This window comes from Anabrus simplex, chromosome 1 (assembly GCF_040414725.1).
Source record: "Anabrus simplex isolate iqAnaSimp1 chromosome 1, ASM4041472v1, whole genome shotgun sequence".
In the NCBI taxonomy this organism is placed as follows: domain Eukaryota; kingdom Metazoa; phylum Arthropoda; class Insecta; order Orthoptera; family Tettigoniidae; genus Anabrus; species Anabrus simplex.
In genome coordinates, this window is record NC_090265.1 from 1,577,354,132 (window position 1) to 1,577,368,224 (window position 14,093).

The 14,093-nt window shown below is 38.4% G+C and overlaps 1 protein-coding gene across 1 annotated transcript in view; it reads right to left on the minus strand.

The window, feature by feature from the left end:
• Positions 1–14,093, minus strand: part of LOC136858552 (ATP-binding cassette sub-family F member 1) — a 133,043-nt gene that overhangs the window by 13,828 nt on the left and 105,122 nt on the right. Inside the window, exons 9-10 of the mRNA XM_067138171.2 lie at positions 5,104–5,337; positions 3,954–4,026 (exon numbers count right to left, since the gene is read on the minus strand). Of these exons, the coding sequence (XP_066994272.2) occupies positions 3,954–4,026; positions 5,104–5,337 (307 nt within the window). The remainder of the gene's footprint in view (positions 1–3,953; positions 4,027–5,103; positions 5,338–14,093) is intronic.

A 14,093-nucleotide genomic window follows, 5' to 3' on the forward strand; every position in this document is an offset into this window, starting at 1 on the left:
AGTGGAAGCTGAGTTGGGAGAAGATCAATTTGGCTTCAGAAGAAATGTAGGACCACGTGAAGCAATCCTGAATTTACGTCTGATCTTAGAGGATCGAATTAAGAAGGACAAGCCCACGTACATGGCATTCGTAGATCTACAAAAGGCATTCGATAATGTTGATTGGACAAAGCTATTTATGATTCTGAAGATGATAGGGATCAGATACCGGGAACGAAGAATTATCTACAATCTGTATAAAATTCAGTCTGCAGTGATAAGAATCGAGGGCTTTGAAAAAGAAGCAGCAATCCAGAAAGGAGTGAGTCAAGGCTGCAGTTTGTCCCCCCATCCCTTTCAATGTTTACATAGAACAGGCAGTAAAGGAAATCAAAGAGAACTTTGGAAAGGTAATCACAGTCCAAGGAGAGGAAATCAAAATCTTGAGATTTGCTGATGATATTGTTATTTTATCTGAGACTGCAGAAGATCTCGAGAAGCTGCTGAATGGTATGGACAAGGGTAAGGAGTACAAGATGAAAATTAATAAGTACAAAACAAAAGTAATGGAGTGCAGTCGAACGAAGGCAGGTGATGAAGGAAATATTAGATTAGGAAATGAAGTCTTAAAAGAAGTAGATGAATATTGTTACTTGGGTCGTAAAATAACTAACGATGGCAAAAGTAAGGAGGACATAAATGCAGACTAGCACAAGCAAGGAAGAGCTTTCTTAAGAAAAGAAATTTGCTCACTTCAAACATTGATATTGGAATTAGAAAGATGTTTTTGAAGACTTTCGTGTGGAGCGTGGCATTGTATGGAAGTGAAACATGGACGATTACTAGCTCAGAAAGAAAGAGAATAGAAGCTTTTGAAATGTGGTGTTACAGAAGAATGCTGAAGGTGAGATGGATAGATCGAATCACGAATGAAGAGATCTTCTTCTTCTTCTTCTTCTTCTTTTCTAGCCTATTTCAATCCACTGCTGGATATAGGCCTCTTCCATATGTTTCCATCGTCTTCGGTCTTGAGCCACTCTGAACCAGCGTGTTCCAGCCAACAGCTTTACGTCGTCGAGCCATCTCTTCTGGGGTCTTCCAATGCCTCTCTTGTGTCCCCATGGTCTCCAGTGAACAATCCTAGAGGTCCACCTCTTGTAGTCTTGTCTTGGTGAGAGGAGATCGATTTGGCTATCTTTGACGAGAAGAAAAGATAGAATGATAGGACACATCTTAAGACACCTAGGACTTGTTCAGTTGGTTTTTGAAGGAAGTGTAGGTGGTAAGAACAGTAAGGGTAGACCAAGGTATGAATATGACAAGCAGATTAGAGCAGATGTAGGATGCAATAGTTACGTAGAAATGAAAAGGTTAGCACAGGATAGGGTGGCATGGAGTGCTGCATCAAACCAGTCTATGGACTGATGACTCAAACACAACACATGAGTAAAGGAGTGGAATCAGAGGTAAGGCATTTTGCAGATGATGTTATTCTCTATAGAGTAATAAATAAGTTACAAGATTGTGAGCAACTGCAACGTGACCTCGAAAATGTTGCGAGATGGACAGCAGGCAATGGTATGTTGATAAACGGGGTTAAAAGTCAGGTTGTGAGTTTCATAAATAGGAAAAGTCCTCTCAATTTTATTTACTCAGTTGATGGGGTGAAAGTTCCTTTTGGGGATCATAGCAAGTATCCAGGTAATCACATAAATGGGCTTGTAAATAAAGGATACAAAAAAAAAAAAAAAAAAAAAAAAAAAAAAAAAATAATAATAATAATAATAATAATAATCGTATGGCCTCAGCTACCGTGTGCAGACATTTCAATTTGACGCCATACAGATACAGATCTCTGCACATAGTTATGAGGGTGTTTAGGGGTTGTAGTAAGGATGTAAAGGAGAGGGCATATAAGTATATAAGTGTCTGTTAAGACCCCAACTAGAGTATGGTTCCAGTGTATGGGACCCTCATCAGGATTACCTGATTCAAGAACTGGAAAAAATCCTAAGAAAAGCAGCTCCAAATAATCCGACAGTAGAACAGTTTCGAAACAATTTAGAAGATACTTGTACTTACATCTTTGGGTGTCCAATTTAATATAATCCGATAGCTTACGATGTTAAGTCATTTTGCAATGAAGTACAATCACTCAGATATTCCGGTCACACTAATACTAAAGAATGGTAAATAGGAAATACATTAAAACAAAATTACACTACAACTAAGGCAAATGCCCTAGTTCGCATGGCTATTAGCCTGGAGTATCAGACTCCATTCCACCAACTCTCAATCGCGTCTTTTACCAAATGCGTCCATCATGGCGCTGGGTCACCAACTGACTGGCTTGCAGCCAGCAAGAGGCACATCGCTCAGTTCAAAGGAATAGTGTGCTTGCGCGCGCACTTCAACTAGCTTATTGAGCGAATCAGAAAAATCGAAGCAACCTACACAATAGCAGATTACACATTTAAACAGGCATAGTTCAGTCACATAAATTAACGGCAATTCAAACAATGGGCGATTATAGTAGATAAACTCCCCACACACAAATACTTATGTCCAATAAATGAGGGTAGTTTTAATTCTTGTCACAAAGTAGGCCACATGTGAGTACCAGTACCTGTAGTTATATACCTTATTATTATTATTATTATTATTATTATTATTATTATTATTATTATTAGGAATGAAGCTTGTAGTTTTATGTGACTGATAATCTTAGTATCATAAGCCACAGGACCTCATCTTTTACGCGAAATCTGAACCACCAAACGTGACTTTCACCTTGAAAAACACGCATGCATTAATCGGGACTCAAACCCAGTCCGTCTTGATGATTTCAAGCAACTTGTCCGCTGCGCCATCACGCCCCTTCTTTATTATATATTAAATATACATTTTATCATTTAGTGATTGTATTTGATGTGGAGTTTAAGATTTATCAGCCTCTCATGCCATGTCGCCATAGCACTGAATCGCATGTGTAATCCCCCGACACTGTCAAGTAACCATGCAACGATCGCCTTTAACTATATTATGCATACATTACGCAACTTACACATTCCTCCCCCCCCTCGCAAAATGTACCTTTGTCCTTCTTGTAACGAATATCTTGACATTACGAATAAAAGTTACCACAATTTGCAGAATTTAGGAGAAAAAAAAAAAAGTAATGGTATGTAAAGTTAAAAGTCCGTTCCATGTAAACACCAATCGCTACATTTAAAATTTTATATTATCACATACATCAGGTTTGCTACTTTGAAATTTGTGGAGGTTGTTCAGTATCACCTAGAAGTTATTATGCATAAATCTCAATTTGTTTAGATGGCAAGTTTCATATATATGTTAAAAAGAAATGTAAACACGCGACACCTAGAGTTGGCCTTACAGTAAGTGAGAACGTATATTGGCGAGTGCATGAAAGTGACTGAGACAAAAAAAGATCTCTGATATGGTGTGAGGATGAGAGAAAGTTAAGAGTTTGTTTTAAAAATTTGCTTATTTTGTGGAGATCAGGATAAATGGTTATGAAGGATACCTGGTTTGGTTGCTTGGGGAGCTTGGAACCAGAGTCCATGGCCCAGGAAATTTGGGTCAACCAATTGGGTGGCATATCCCTGTCATTGTGGAAGGCATGGGCTTTAAGGGATGAACAAATCAGTAAGACAGAATGGTAGCAATAATTTGGTAAAGTATGGGTGAAAACTGTTATAGTTAAGACATTCTTAATGGTTACTTCATGAGACCTCATAAATCATTTAGCTTTTATTCAGTACATTCACTGAATACAGATACTTCTAGCAAGCTTTTACTTGCAGTCAACACAGTGTGACTGTTTTCCTAAATTAAGCTTGGGTTTGCTGAAGTGGTCCACAAGACCAATGACTAAAGGATTAATGATTTCCACTCCCCAAGAAATGTTGATATTTGTTTGAAATATTCAATGAAACAGTACTGATGCTCACCTCCTTTGTATTCGTTTATGGCATCTGCAAGTGCATCAATAGATTCAATGTCAAGATTATTGGTAGGTTCATCCTGAAATGAAACAAATATACATTAGCAATTGCTGGCAATGTAAAGAGGAGACAATTAAAGACATATTAAATTGTATTAAGTTCTCACAGAGTGAACTGTCAGTACCAGAAGGCTGGATAGTTAATTAGCTAGCTTCAAGAGCTCCAGATTGAAAATTTGATTCCAGAAACATCAGTTGGTGGGGGATTTACAGGAGTAAATACAGTAAGTATCTACTCCACAAAATTCCCTCATTTATCAAATTCTCAGTTTCACTTCCAAGAATGCAGGTAAAGTAAACTCATGACATCTTCAGGTGGTGTAGCTCTTTTCAGGTACACCCCCAATGAAGGTAAGCTGCATGTGCCATTTCAACCACATACCAGCCTTCCTGCCATTCTTAAATTTCTGGCAGTACCGAGAACTGAACCCGGGCCCCCAAGGAGGCAGCTAACAACACTAACCGTTACGCTATGGAGGCGGACTAGAATACAGGTTATAGCATTAGATATGGTAGTGCATCTCAGTAGCAAGCAAGGAATACTGAAATCAATATTTAAGTTACCGAGGTGATTTGAATTCAAAAGACTGATTCAGTACTGGAGGTTATTATTATTTACTGAACTACTTCATCCATGTCCCTTGACCAAAAGTGCAAAGAAAATATTCAATATAGGTTCTGCAACATCACAGTTCAGATTACGAAATACTCTTGCAAAAGCCAACGTTCATTACATTTTTGAGAAGTATGCCATGTAAGACATGGTAAGAACAATGAAAAATGCATAGAAAAATAATAAAATGTGGAAATAGAGTAATAAAAGGGAGATAAATAAACCAACATGGTTTCAACCTGTCAACATGTGGACAGAGAAATACTCAAGTAAACTATACAATTACAAGCAAATAAAAGAAAAGAAAGACCAAAGATGACCAAGATTACAATAGATGGACCTACTTAACAATAAACATACACATACTCTCTTTCTTAGCCTACTTCTCATCTCAACCACCAAGGTATGCTACAGGAAATAACAAAGATTAAGTTATATGGTTACTCATGTTAAAGAAATTGTAGAATGTATTTAGAATACTCACCAAAATGACGACATCAGGAGCATTCAAGCAGAGTTCCGCTAAAGCAACACGGGCTTTCTGGCCACCAGATAAATCCTTCATCTTGATTGTGTGAGCATGACTTGATAAGCCAAAAGTTCCAAGCTGCTTACGAGCTTTCTCATAAGGCAAATCAAAAAGCCTCATCAGATATTCTGAAGGAGTCTCTTCAGCGGTCAGATGCTCCCCAGAATGTTGGTCAAATCGTCCAATTCGCTGTCAATAAAATTTCCAATTGTATTAAATTTGTCTTTAACACTTGTGGGAATAAAATGAAATAAAAGTCAATATCATGAAGGATGATTTCAGTTTGGAGTTTGGTATAGCTGGTGCATGATGAGCGATCCAGATATTCTAATAACTTTTCAAGGTCTTCATTCACCAAAAAATACAATTACACTCAGAACAATATGCTGCAACCCTCTCAATGACTGAGTTTCAAACAATTACGTACTCTAATAATGCTCACTGTCGTAGAACAGTGCAGACCAAACAGATACTACACCAAAAACACACTTGCAACAACAACAACGACAACAATCTTATTGGTTTTACGTCCACTAACTACTTTTATGGTTTTCGGATATGCCGAGGTGCCAGAATTTAGTCCTGCAGGAGTTCCTTTACATGCCAGTAAATTTACCAACACAAGGCTGATGTATTTGAGCACCTTCAGATACCACCGGACTGGGCCAGGACTGAACCTGCCAAGTTGAGCCACTCAACATAGCAATAAAGAGGAGTATTTTGTGCTTATGACAGACAGAAAAATCAGAGTTTGCTGTTGAAATTCACAATAAATTAGATACTTAACTAGCTTTGTACTATGGCTTATCTATTATTGTTGCTATTGACTTAGAAACAGTAGGAACTATAGTTGCATAAACTGAGCATATTTGTTTAAGTACACAATTCTACTTAGAGTTGACCGTTTCTGTGTAGGTACCAAAAAACAGCAGACAAAAGTTTACTTTATAACTGGTATTTAGTTATAACAGAATATTCCTGATTTTAAACTTCAATGACATATTCTCAACTTACTAACATACATTAATGTGAAATCGTTATCTATACTAATAATATAAAGAGAGAATGCTTGTACATGGGGTGGAGGTGGAGGGGTAATTAAGTAATTCTTTCATCTTAGCAAGCTTATTTCTTCCACATTATTATAGGTTATACATAATTATGCTGCATTAGCAGGGGAGCAGCTAGATTAAAGTGGAACACGTTGCCAAAAACTGTACATCCAGGACTCTCATATGTGAATACACTGCCTAAACTAGTATAGATACAACAAGATTATGTGGGTAGCATCTACACCTCTCGATGAAACCTACAAAGAAATTCACACACCATATATCTATCTTTAATAGAAAACTATTATGGTTACTGTTCTTACGGTTCATTAAACAGCGAAGTGTATGGACCGCTTGTAAAAACCTTGAAGATCTAACGAAATGAACTGCACAGTAAGCGAGAGAATAATTTTATAACAATCCATAGCTACATGCTGCAATATGTATTTTCCATCAGTGATATCAATTAAGAAGTGTTAAATAACACCCTGCATTCTGCGTTCTATGCTGATATAAGCATGCTCACTCCATCACAGGTTTACATGGAACAATGATGTACTACATTACCTGATGGGATGCGAGCTACTGTATGTCCAGTCCTTGTCCCATTTCTTTATGGGGTCGGGTGTGAAGCGAGATGAATCTTTGTAGCACGGTTTTACAAGTGGATCCCCTTTCTGATGTCAACCTCATCAGAGGAGTTAAAGAGACAAAATGAATGATCTGAATAGTCAGAAGGGAGAGGGTGAAACCTGGTGCCAGCCCATAGCCTACTTCTGTCGAATACACCGAGGGGCCTGCTTAAGGCTTATTAAAGTCTCCATCTGACGGACAAATCACCATCAACAGCGTCATATGCCCTCACTCCATATGGACACTGCGGAGAGATTTGAAATTTAATTCAAAGTCAGGTGTGAGCTACTACTGGTTGAAATTCATAGCTTCTTGGATCACACTTTTTGGCCAATGACTGTTGCGCTATTGCACTATTCGTATCTTTTTGGAACATGCTTTCTGGGCAATGAACGTTCTGCTATCTAGCTATCATGTGCTTCTCGGTAGGGAAGGTCCTTTTTTTAAGCCTATAGTTAAATCTTCGTTTACAATTACATTGGCGGAAAAAATATCCAAACACCAAGAAGCGGTTCTGGTAGATTAATGAACATTGGTAGGCGTCTTTATACATTTGAAAGATAATGTTGATTCAAATTTCCCACAAATCACAGTGTGGCACTAGCAGCAGCCCCATAACATTGCACATCAGGTTTACTTTAAATACGGGCTGTACTGTGCAAAAGCATTAGTTACCTGTGAGATTGGGTGGAGTGACTGTGAGTGGGTCAAGAACGACAACAAAGAGGCCAGTATCAACAGCTCACTGCGGTTGAATGAGGCATATAATAGGGCTACGTGAAGGTGGATTTTCCTTCCGCGCTACTGCAGAACGACTGGGCAGGAATATCTCCACTGTGCATGCGTACTGGCAGCAGTGGTCACAAGAAGGTACACTCGCCGTATTCGGTGTATGGCTATGGCGCAGCAGACTGCGTCTGAAACAGCAATTCGAGTGGGACTTGGCACCACAGTGACACAACAAACTGTTCGAAATTGGTTACTTGAAGGACAGCTCTGAGCCAGATGACCTGCAACATGCATTCCACTTACTCCAAACCACTACCCGTCTGCGACTTCAGTGGTGTCAAGCGAGAGCTCACTGGAGGGTGGAGTGGAGGTTCGTTATGTTTTCTGATGAAAGCCGGTTCTGCCTTGGTGCCAGTGATGGCCTTGTGTTAGTTAGGAGGCCAGGTGAGTGCCTGCATTCCACCTGTCTGTGGTATCAACACACTGGACCTACACTGGGAGTTCTGGTCTGGGGAGCAATTTCCTATGACAGCAGGAGAACTCTCGTGGTTATCCCATGCACCCTGACTGCAGATATGTACATCCATCAGGTGATTCAATCTGTTGTGCTGCCATTTCATGGACAACATTGCCGGGGGTGTTTTCCAACAGGATAATGCATGCCCCCATGCAGCTGTTGTAACCCAACGGGGCTCTACAGAGTGTCGGCATATTACCTTGTCCTGCTCGATCCCCTGATCTGTCCCCAATCGAGCACGTATGGGACATCATTGGACGACAACTCCAGCATTGTCCACAACCGGCATTAACCGTCCCCGTATACCGACCAAGTGCAAAAGGCATGGAACTCCACCCCACAATCTGACATCCGGCACCTGTACGACACAATGCATGCACGTTTGCATGCCTGCATTCAACAGTCAGGGGATTACACCAGTTATTATTGGACCAGCATGGCACACTTGCGATGGCTTTTCTCGCGCAGATATTAACCTGTAGTCTTGTACCTTTGATCAATTAAATATGTTACCTCGACAAATTTATTGTCAAAATTTCCGCATTCTACATTCCTTATATCATGGTGTTTTGATATTTTTTCCCGCCAGTGTATTTACTGTATAATAGCATCTAGACTGTTATAATGCTTATTACAGTTATTTTGTAATCAGGGTCCAGTTATTTGTGTCATGATCATTTGTTTAATTTCTAACTTGCAATCACTGTTAGACTTCCATTCAACTTTGTTCACATGCTGGCACAGTCAAGTGGGCTACAAATGGTTAGCAAGACCTTAAATACAGGGTGATGCAGGGAAACAGGAAATTTTGAACATTAAGTGTTAGCAACACTGTAGTGCCGGCAGGTTTCTGGAACTGATGCGTAGCTGTTGTGAACGCATTGCCATTTAGTAATCATGCAGAATTGGAGTGGTGTGAAACGTGCTGTCACTGTGAGACCATATTACAAACAAGGTGAGAGTGCGACTGCTGCACAACGGTTATTTTGACAGCATTACCTGCTCAGACGTCCTGGATGTGTGCCATCTGCTCATGTGATTACAATGTGGGTGTGAAATTTTGAAGAAACTGGTTTAGCCTTGAAACGAAAGCCTCCAGGAGGCATCTGAACAGTACGTACACCTGGGAACATTGCAGCTGCTCGAGTTTCCATCGAGAGGAGCCCTCGCCACTCCTTTCGCCAACATGCATCTGTGCTAGGGATGGGGTGACGAAGCTTACAAAGAATACTGCACAAATTCAAGTACCACCACTACAAGTTACAGATTGTGCAGAAATTAAATCCACGAGACCCCATGTCACGCAGGGAGTTTAGCGAATGGGTGTAGGCTACAATCAACAAGGATGTCAATTTCCTTAACAACATATGGATATCAGACGAAGCCCACATCCACCTTAATGGATACGTAAACAAACAGAATTTTCATTACTGGGCAAAGGAAAATCCTAGCAAGTTGCACGAACATCCGTTACATAGCGCCAAGGTCACAGTAGGGTGTGCTGTTTCATATTATGGCGTCGCTGGATCTTACATTTTTGAAAGTGAGGATGGCATTGCAACAACAGTAACATCAATTCGGTATGTTGATATGCTTGAAACATTCTTTACACTGAAACTGCACACTTTGAACATTGAAAACATGTGGTTTCAGCAGTACGGAGCCATGCCACATACTGCTCGAAAATTTATGGAAGCCATTCGCCAACTGTTTGGCTGTTTCAGTTAAAGGTGACATTCCATAGCCTGAGAGATCACCCGATCTTAGTGTTTGAGACTTTTTCCTGTGGGGACATCTTGAAAGTAAAGTGTACCACTCACGTCCTGCAACTATCCAGGAAATGAAACAGAAGAGTGAAGACGAAATCACTGCTATTGTCCGAGGCATGCTGAAGTGAGCATTCAAGAGTTTCCATAATAGGTTATTACAATGTGAACTCCAAAATGGAGCACATCTTTCTAATGTCATCTAAGAAGTAAAGTGGCCCTTTATGACATTTTGTAATGAAAACATAAATGGCATACTGTATACACATACTTTCATCAATAAAAATATTTTTTTTCCTGAGTTCATTCGTGCAAATCACGTTACTTCAAAATTTCCCGTTTCATTGCGCCACCCTATATTATCTACTTGATGTTAGCACACAGCTGATAACTTTATGTTCTGTGGCAGATATTGTAAGGTCTTCAAAGAATATTTCTATGGCTATTCTATGAAGGTAATCTTGATCTAAGGGCTCTTTATTTCCTGAATCCTCCTTATATTCATTCTGTTGATAATTAGTGTTGTCTACATTGTGAAGAAGCTCATCATAATTACATTATTACCAAATGCAGTAGAGATCATACAGGATGGTCTGTAAGATATCGAGCAACTGCAATGTAAGCTCTATCTAGCGGTGGGACCTGGAGTAACTTACCCTGTCATAAGGTACAGATTGTGCGGAAATTAAATCCACGAGACCCCGTGTTGCGCAGGAAGTTTAGCGAATGGGTGCAGGCTACAATCAACAAGGATGCCAATTTCCTTAACAACATATGGATGTCAGACGATACGTAAACTAACAGAATTTTCGTTACTGGGCAAAGTTGTATAAGTTTTTGTTGTTATTTATGTGTTGGGAGTAAGTTAAAATCATTAAGCACAGTAAATGTATGATTGATTTTTATCTCCTCTTAACATGAGTGGAAAGATACAGTATGTGTTGAGTTTGGCTGCAATAATTGCAAAGTGCAGAATAATTCAGGGTCTTTGTTCAGTTTCCCTCATGACAAGAATGAGTAACTAGATACCTGTATAGTGTTTATATAATACTAGCTGTAGTACCCATCTTTGATGGGACAATTACTTAACATGTGCATTAGCATATTTTGTCCAACCCTAATATTTTTTTGCAGATTCTGAGGCACATAAGTGAGCATGCCTGTACCTGTCAGCGATTTGTCATGACGTACTCGCTTCCTTGCTCTCTGTGGCCCTTTGCAGTTTCATACTGTATTGTATTATTGCTGATCTTTATTTGATCTCTTCCTTCCAGTATAAACGACAGCCAAGTATTGGGTTAATTAAAAAAAAGTACTGACAGATATACAAAGCCTTTAAAACATTGTTGGAACGATCCCCATAGCAACTTTCTTTATAGAGTTAGTTACTGACGCTTAGATTTAACTTTTCACAGGACTGCCAGTGATTCCCCCCCTCCTTTTTTTGGCTTATCGGAAAAAAGTATAGAACAAAAAATGCCATGAGCAATTTTCTTGTGAAACGAACCGTAAGAATGATACATCGATATTTATGTTTTAGGCCCTTCTGAAGCATCCCATACTCCTGAAAAGTTTTCAACAATTTGTATCTAAAATCAGACTTGACCCAGACTGAGAGCAGCTATTAGCACAGTACGTGGCTGTGAGGAGTCGGATGTGGGAAGTTGTGGGATTCGGACGTGAAAAATTTTACAAATTTGTTTCACCTTCATCAAATAAAAAATAAAAGGGTCCATTTTTGTCCAACAATAAGAAAGTCCCTTCCCACCTCATAAAAAGTAGGCTACAGATGTTTTTCTTGTTTTAATAGTGATCATTTATATTACAATTCTGGTCAAAAGAAGATTTTTAATATACTAGACTGTTGAAGATTTTTAAAACAAGAGCACAGGTGTGACGTATAAATAATGAGTTCTAGCAAACAATGTGTGTCATACATAATTAGAAGATAAAATTCACAAGACCTATTGGAAGTTTTACTACACTCCTTGTCAACTGTTGTTGATTATGTAGTGCTTCATGGATCCTTGTTCTCATACGAGGCATGGCATGCACTTGAATAGACTTGGGAAGCAATATGTAAGCAAGTTAATAAGTAACATCATTACAAGTAAAGATCAGGAAAAGACTGTCCTAGAACTACCTAGTCCGGGAAACGTGTGTTAGATTCTGGACCCAATAACATTTCAATCGAAAATGTGGGTCCAGAATTAAATACCGGTAATGACTTGGAGGGTGGGAATAGGCGGTTCAAAATATTTCATCAGAACAGTAGAAACAGCAGTTCTGTATGCTGATGATACAAACATAATTATTAATAATCCTGACCCTACGTCTATAGAAACCACAGCAAATACAGTCCTGTCTAGGTTAGAATCATGGTTCAGGAAAAACAAATTAACACTGAACTTTAAAAAGACCCAATACATGGAATTCAAGGCATTTTAGAATTACAAGTAATTTTAAATTCAATAGAGGATGTTATGTTTATCTGTTTGGATGAACATTGGTGTAATAATGATGAACTTGAACTCATTAATATTGAAGGTTATTATCTGGCAAGTAATTACAGTCGGGTTAATAAAGAGCATGGGGGAGTTTGTATTTTTGCTAAGTCAGGAATTGAATGTAAAGAAAGGAAGGATCTTGAAGTGCATAATTCTGAATTAGAATTTGAACTAACTTCAGTGGAATTTAAGCTTCCCTATGGTAAAAGGGTAATTCTGTTAACCGTGTACCGTTCACCGGATGATGATGTGAAGATTTTCTTAGAAAAATTAGATCAAGTCCTTCATAACATTTTCGGTAGGAATAGCAGCGCAGAAGTAATACTTTGTGGTGATTTTAACATAGATTTTGCTGAAGAAAACCTTCCATCAACATCACAACTACTGCATGTTCTTCAAAGCTGTAATCTAAAACACTTAATTTTTACACCCACTCGGGTAACTGCCACCTCAGCTACAACGATAGACAACATTTGTATTAATTTCCATTGTTCTAAAAATGCAAGCATCCAATATAAATTTTGGATTATCAGATCATCATGCTCAAATTTTACAACTAGAATTTGAGAATGCTAGCAAGCATTCAACCAAAATAAAGCAAGCCACAATTAACTCGTTTTTTCTCTGCAGCTGCATGTGGCAGTTTCATTGAAAGCCTTAAACTTCAGACCTGGACTCCAATAACATTCGGTCATAGCATTGACCAAAAGTATAGAACCTTTTTAAGCATTTTTAAAAATGGAATTTGAATTACATTTTCCAAAAAAAAAAAAACTTGCAGTAATTAATGAATCTTCAAAAAAGCCATGGATCACGAAGGGTATACGGATTTCAAGTCAAAAATGTAAATTACTAAGTAGATTAGCACAACAGAGTTGTGACCAGGTTTTTTGTAAGCATGTTAAAAACTACAAATCAGTCTATCGAAGAGTTCTTAGGGTGGCTAAGATAATGCACAATAACAAGAAAGTTAAAGAGTCGTGCAATAAATCACGAACCATATGGAAGGTAATCAAGGGAGAAACCAACAGACACGCAGTTGGAAATAAAGTTGCTGCCATAAAAAATGATAAGGGAATACAAATGAATGACCCTCATCATTTGGCTAATTATATAAATGATTTCTTTCTATCCCTACCACACAAACTTGAAAATGCAAATAAATCAGATGTATTACCAGAACTCCCAACCTTTGTGCAAAACTCTATGCAGTTAGCTCCAGTAACAGAACTGGAAGTTTTTAAAATCATACAATCTTTGAAGAACAAAACTTCCACAGGTGTAGATGAAGTTCCCACAAAACTCATTAAAAAATGTGCTCCCTAGCTGGTACAGCCTTTAACTTATCTCATCAATGAATCATTTTCTAGTGGTCAGTTTCCTAATCTCCTAAAAATAGCTAAAGTTATCCCAGTCTTTAAAAGTGGAAACTTACACGATTTACATAACTACAGACCAATATCAATACTTACTGTTATTTCAAAAATATTTGAATGTGCTATGAAAGATCGGCTTACTAAATTTTTAATCAAATATAACTTGTTAAATAATGCACAACATGGGTTCAGAGCTGGCAGAAGTACTTTGTCTGCTTTATCACATTTTACACAGTTGGTCATAAATGCTCTTGATAATGATGAAACTGTGATAGGACTATTTCTTGACCTTTCAAAGGCATTTGATACTGTTGATCATGAAATTGTTGCACAAATTATATCAGATTGGAGTTAGAGGAATTGTT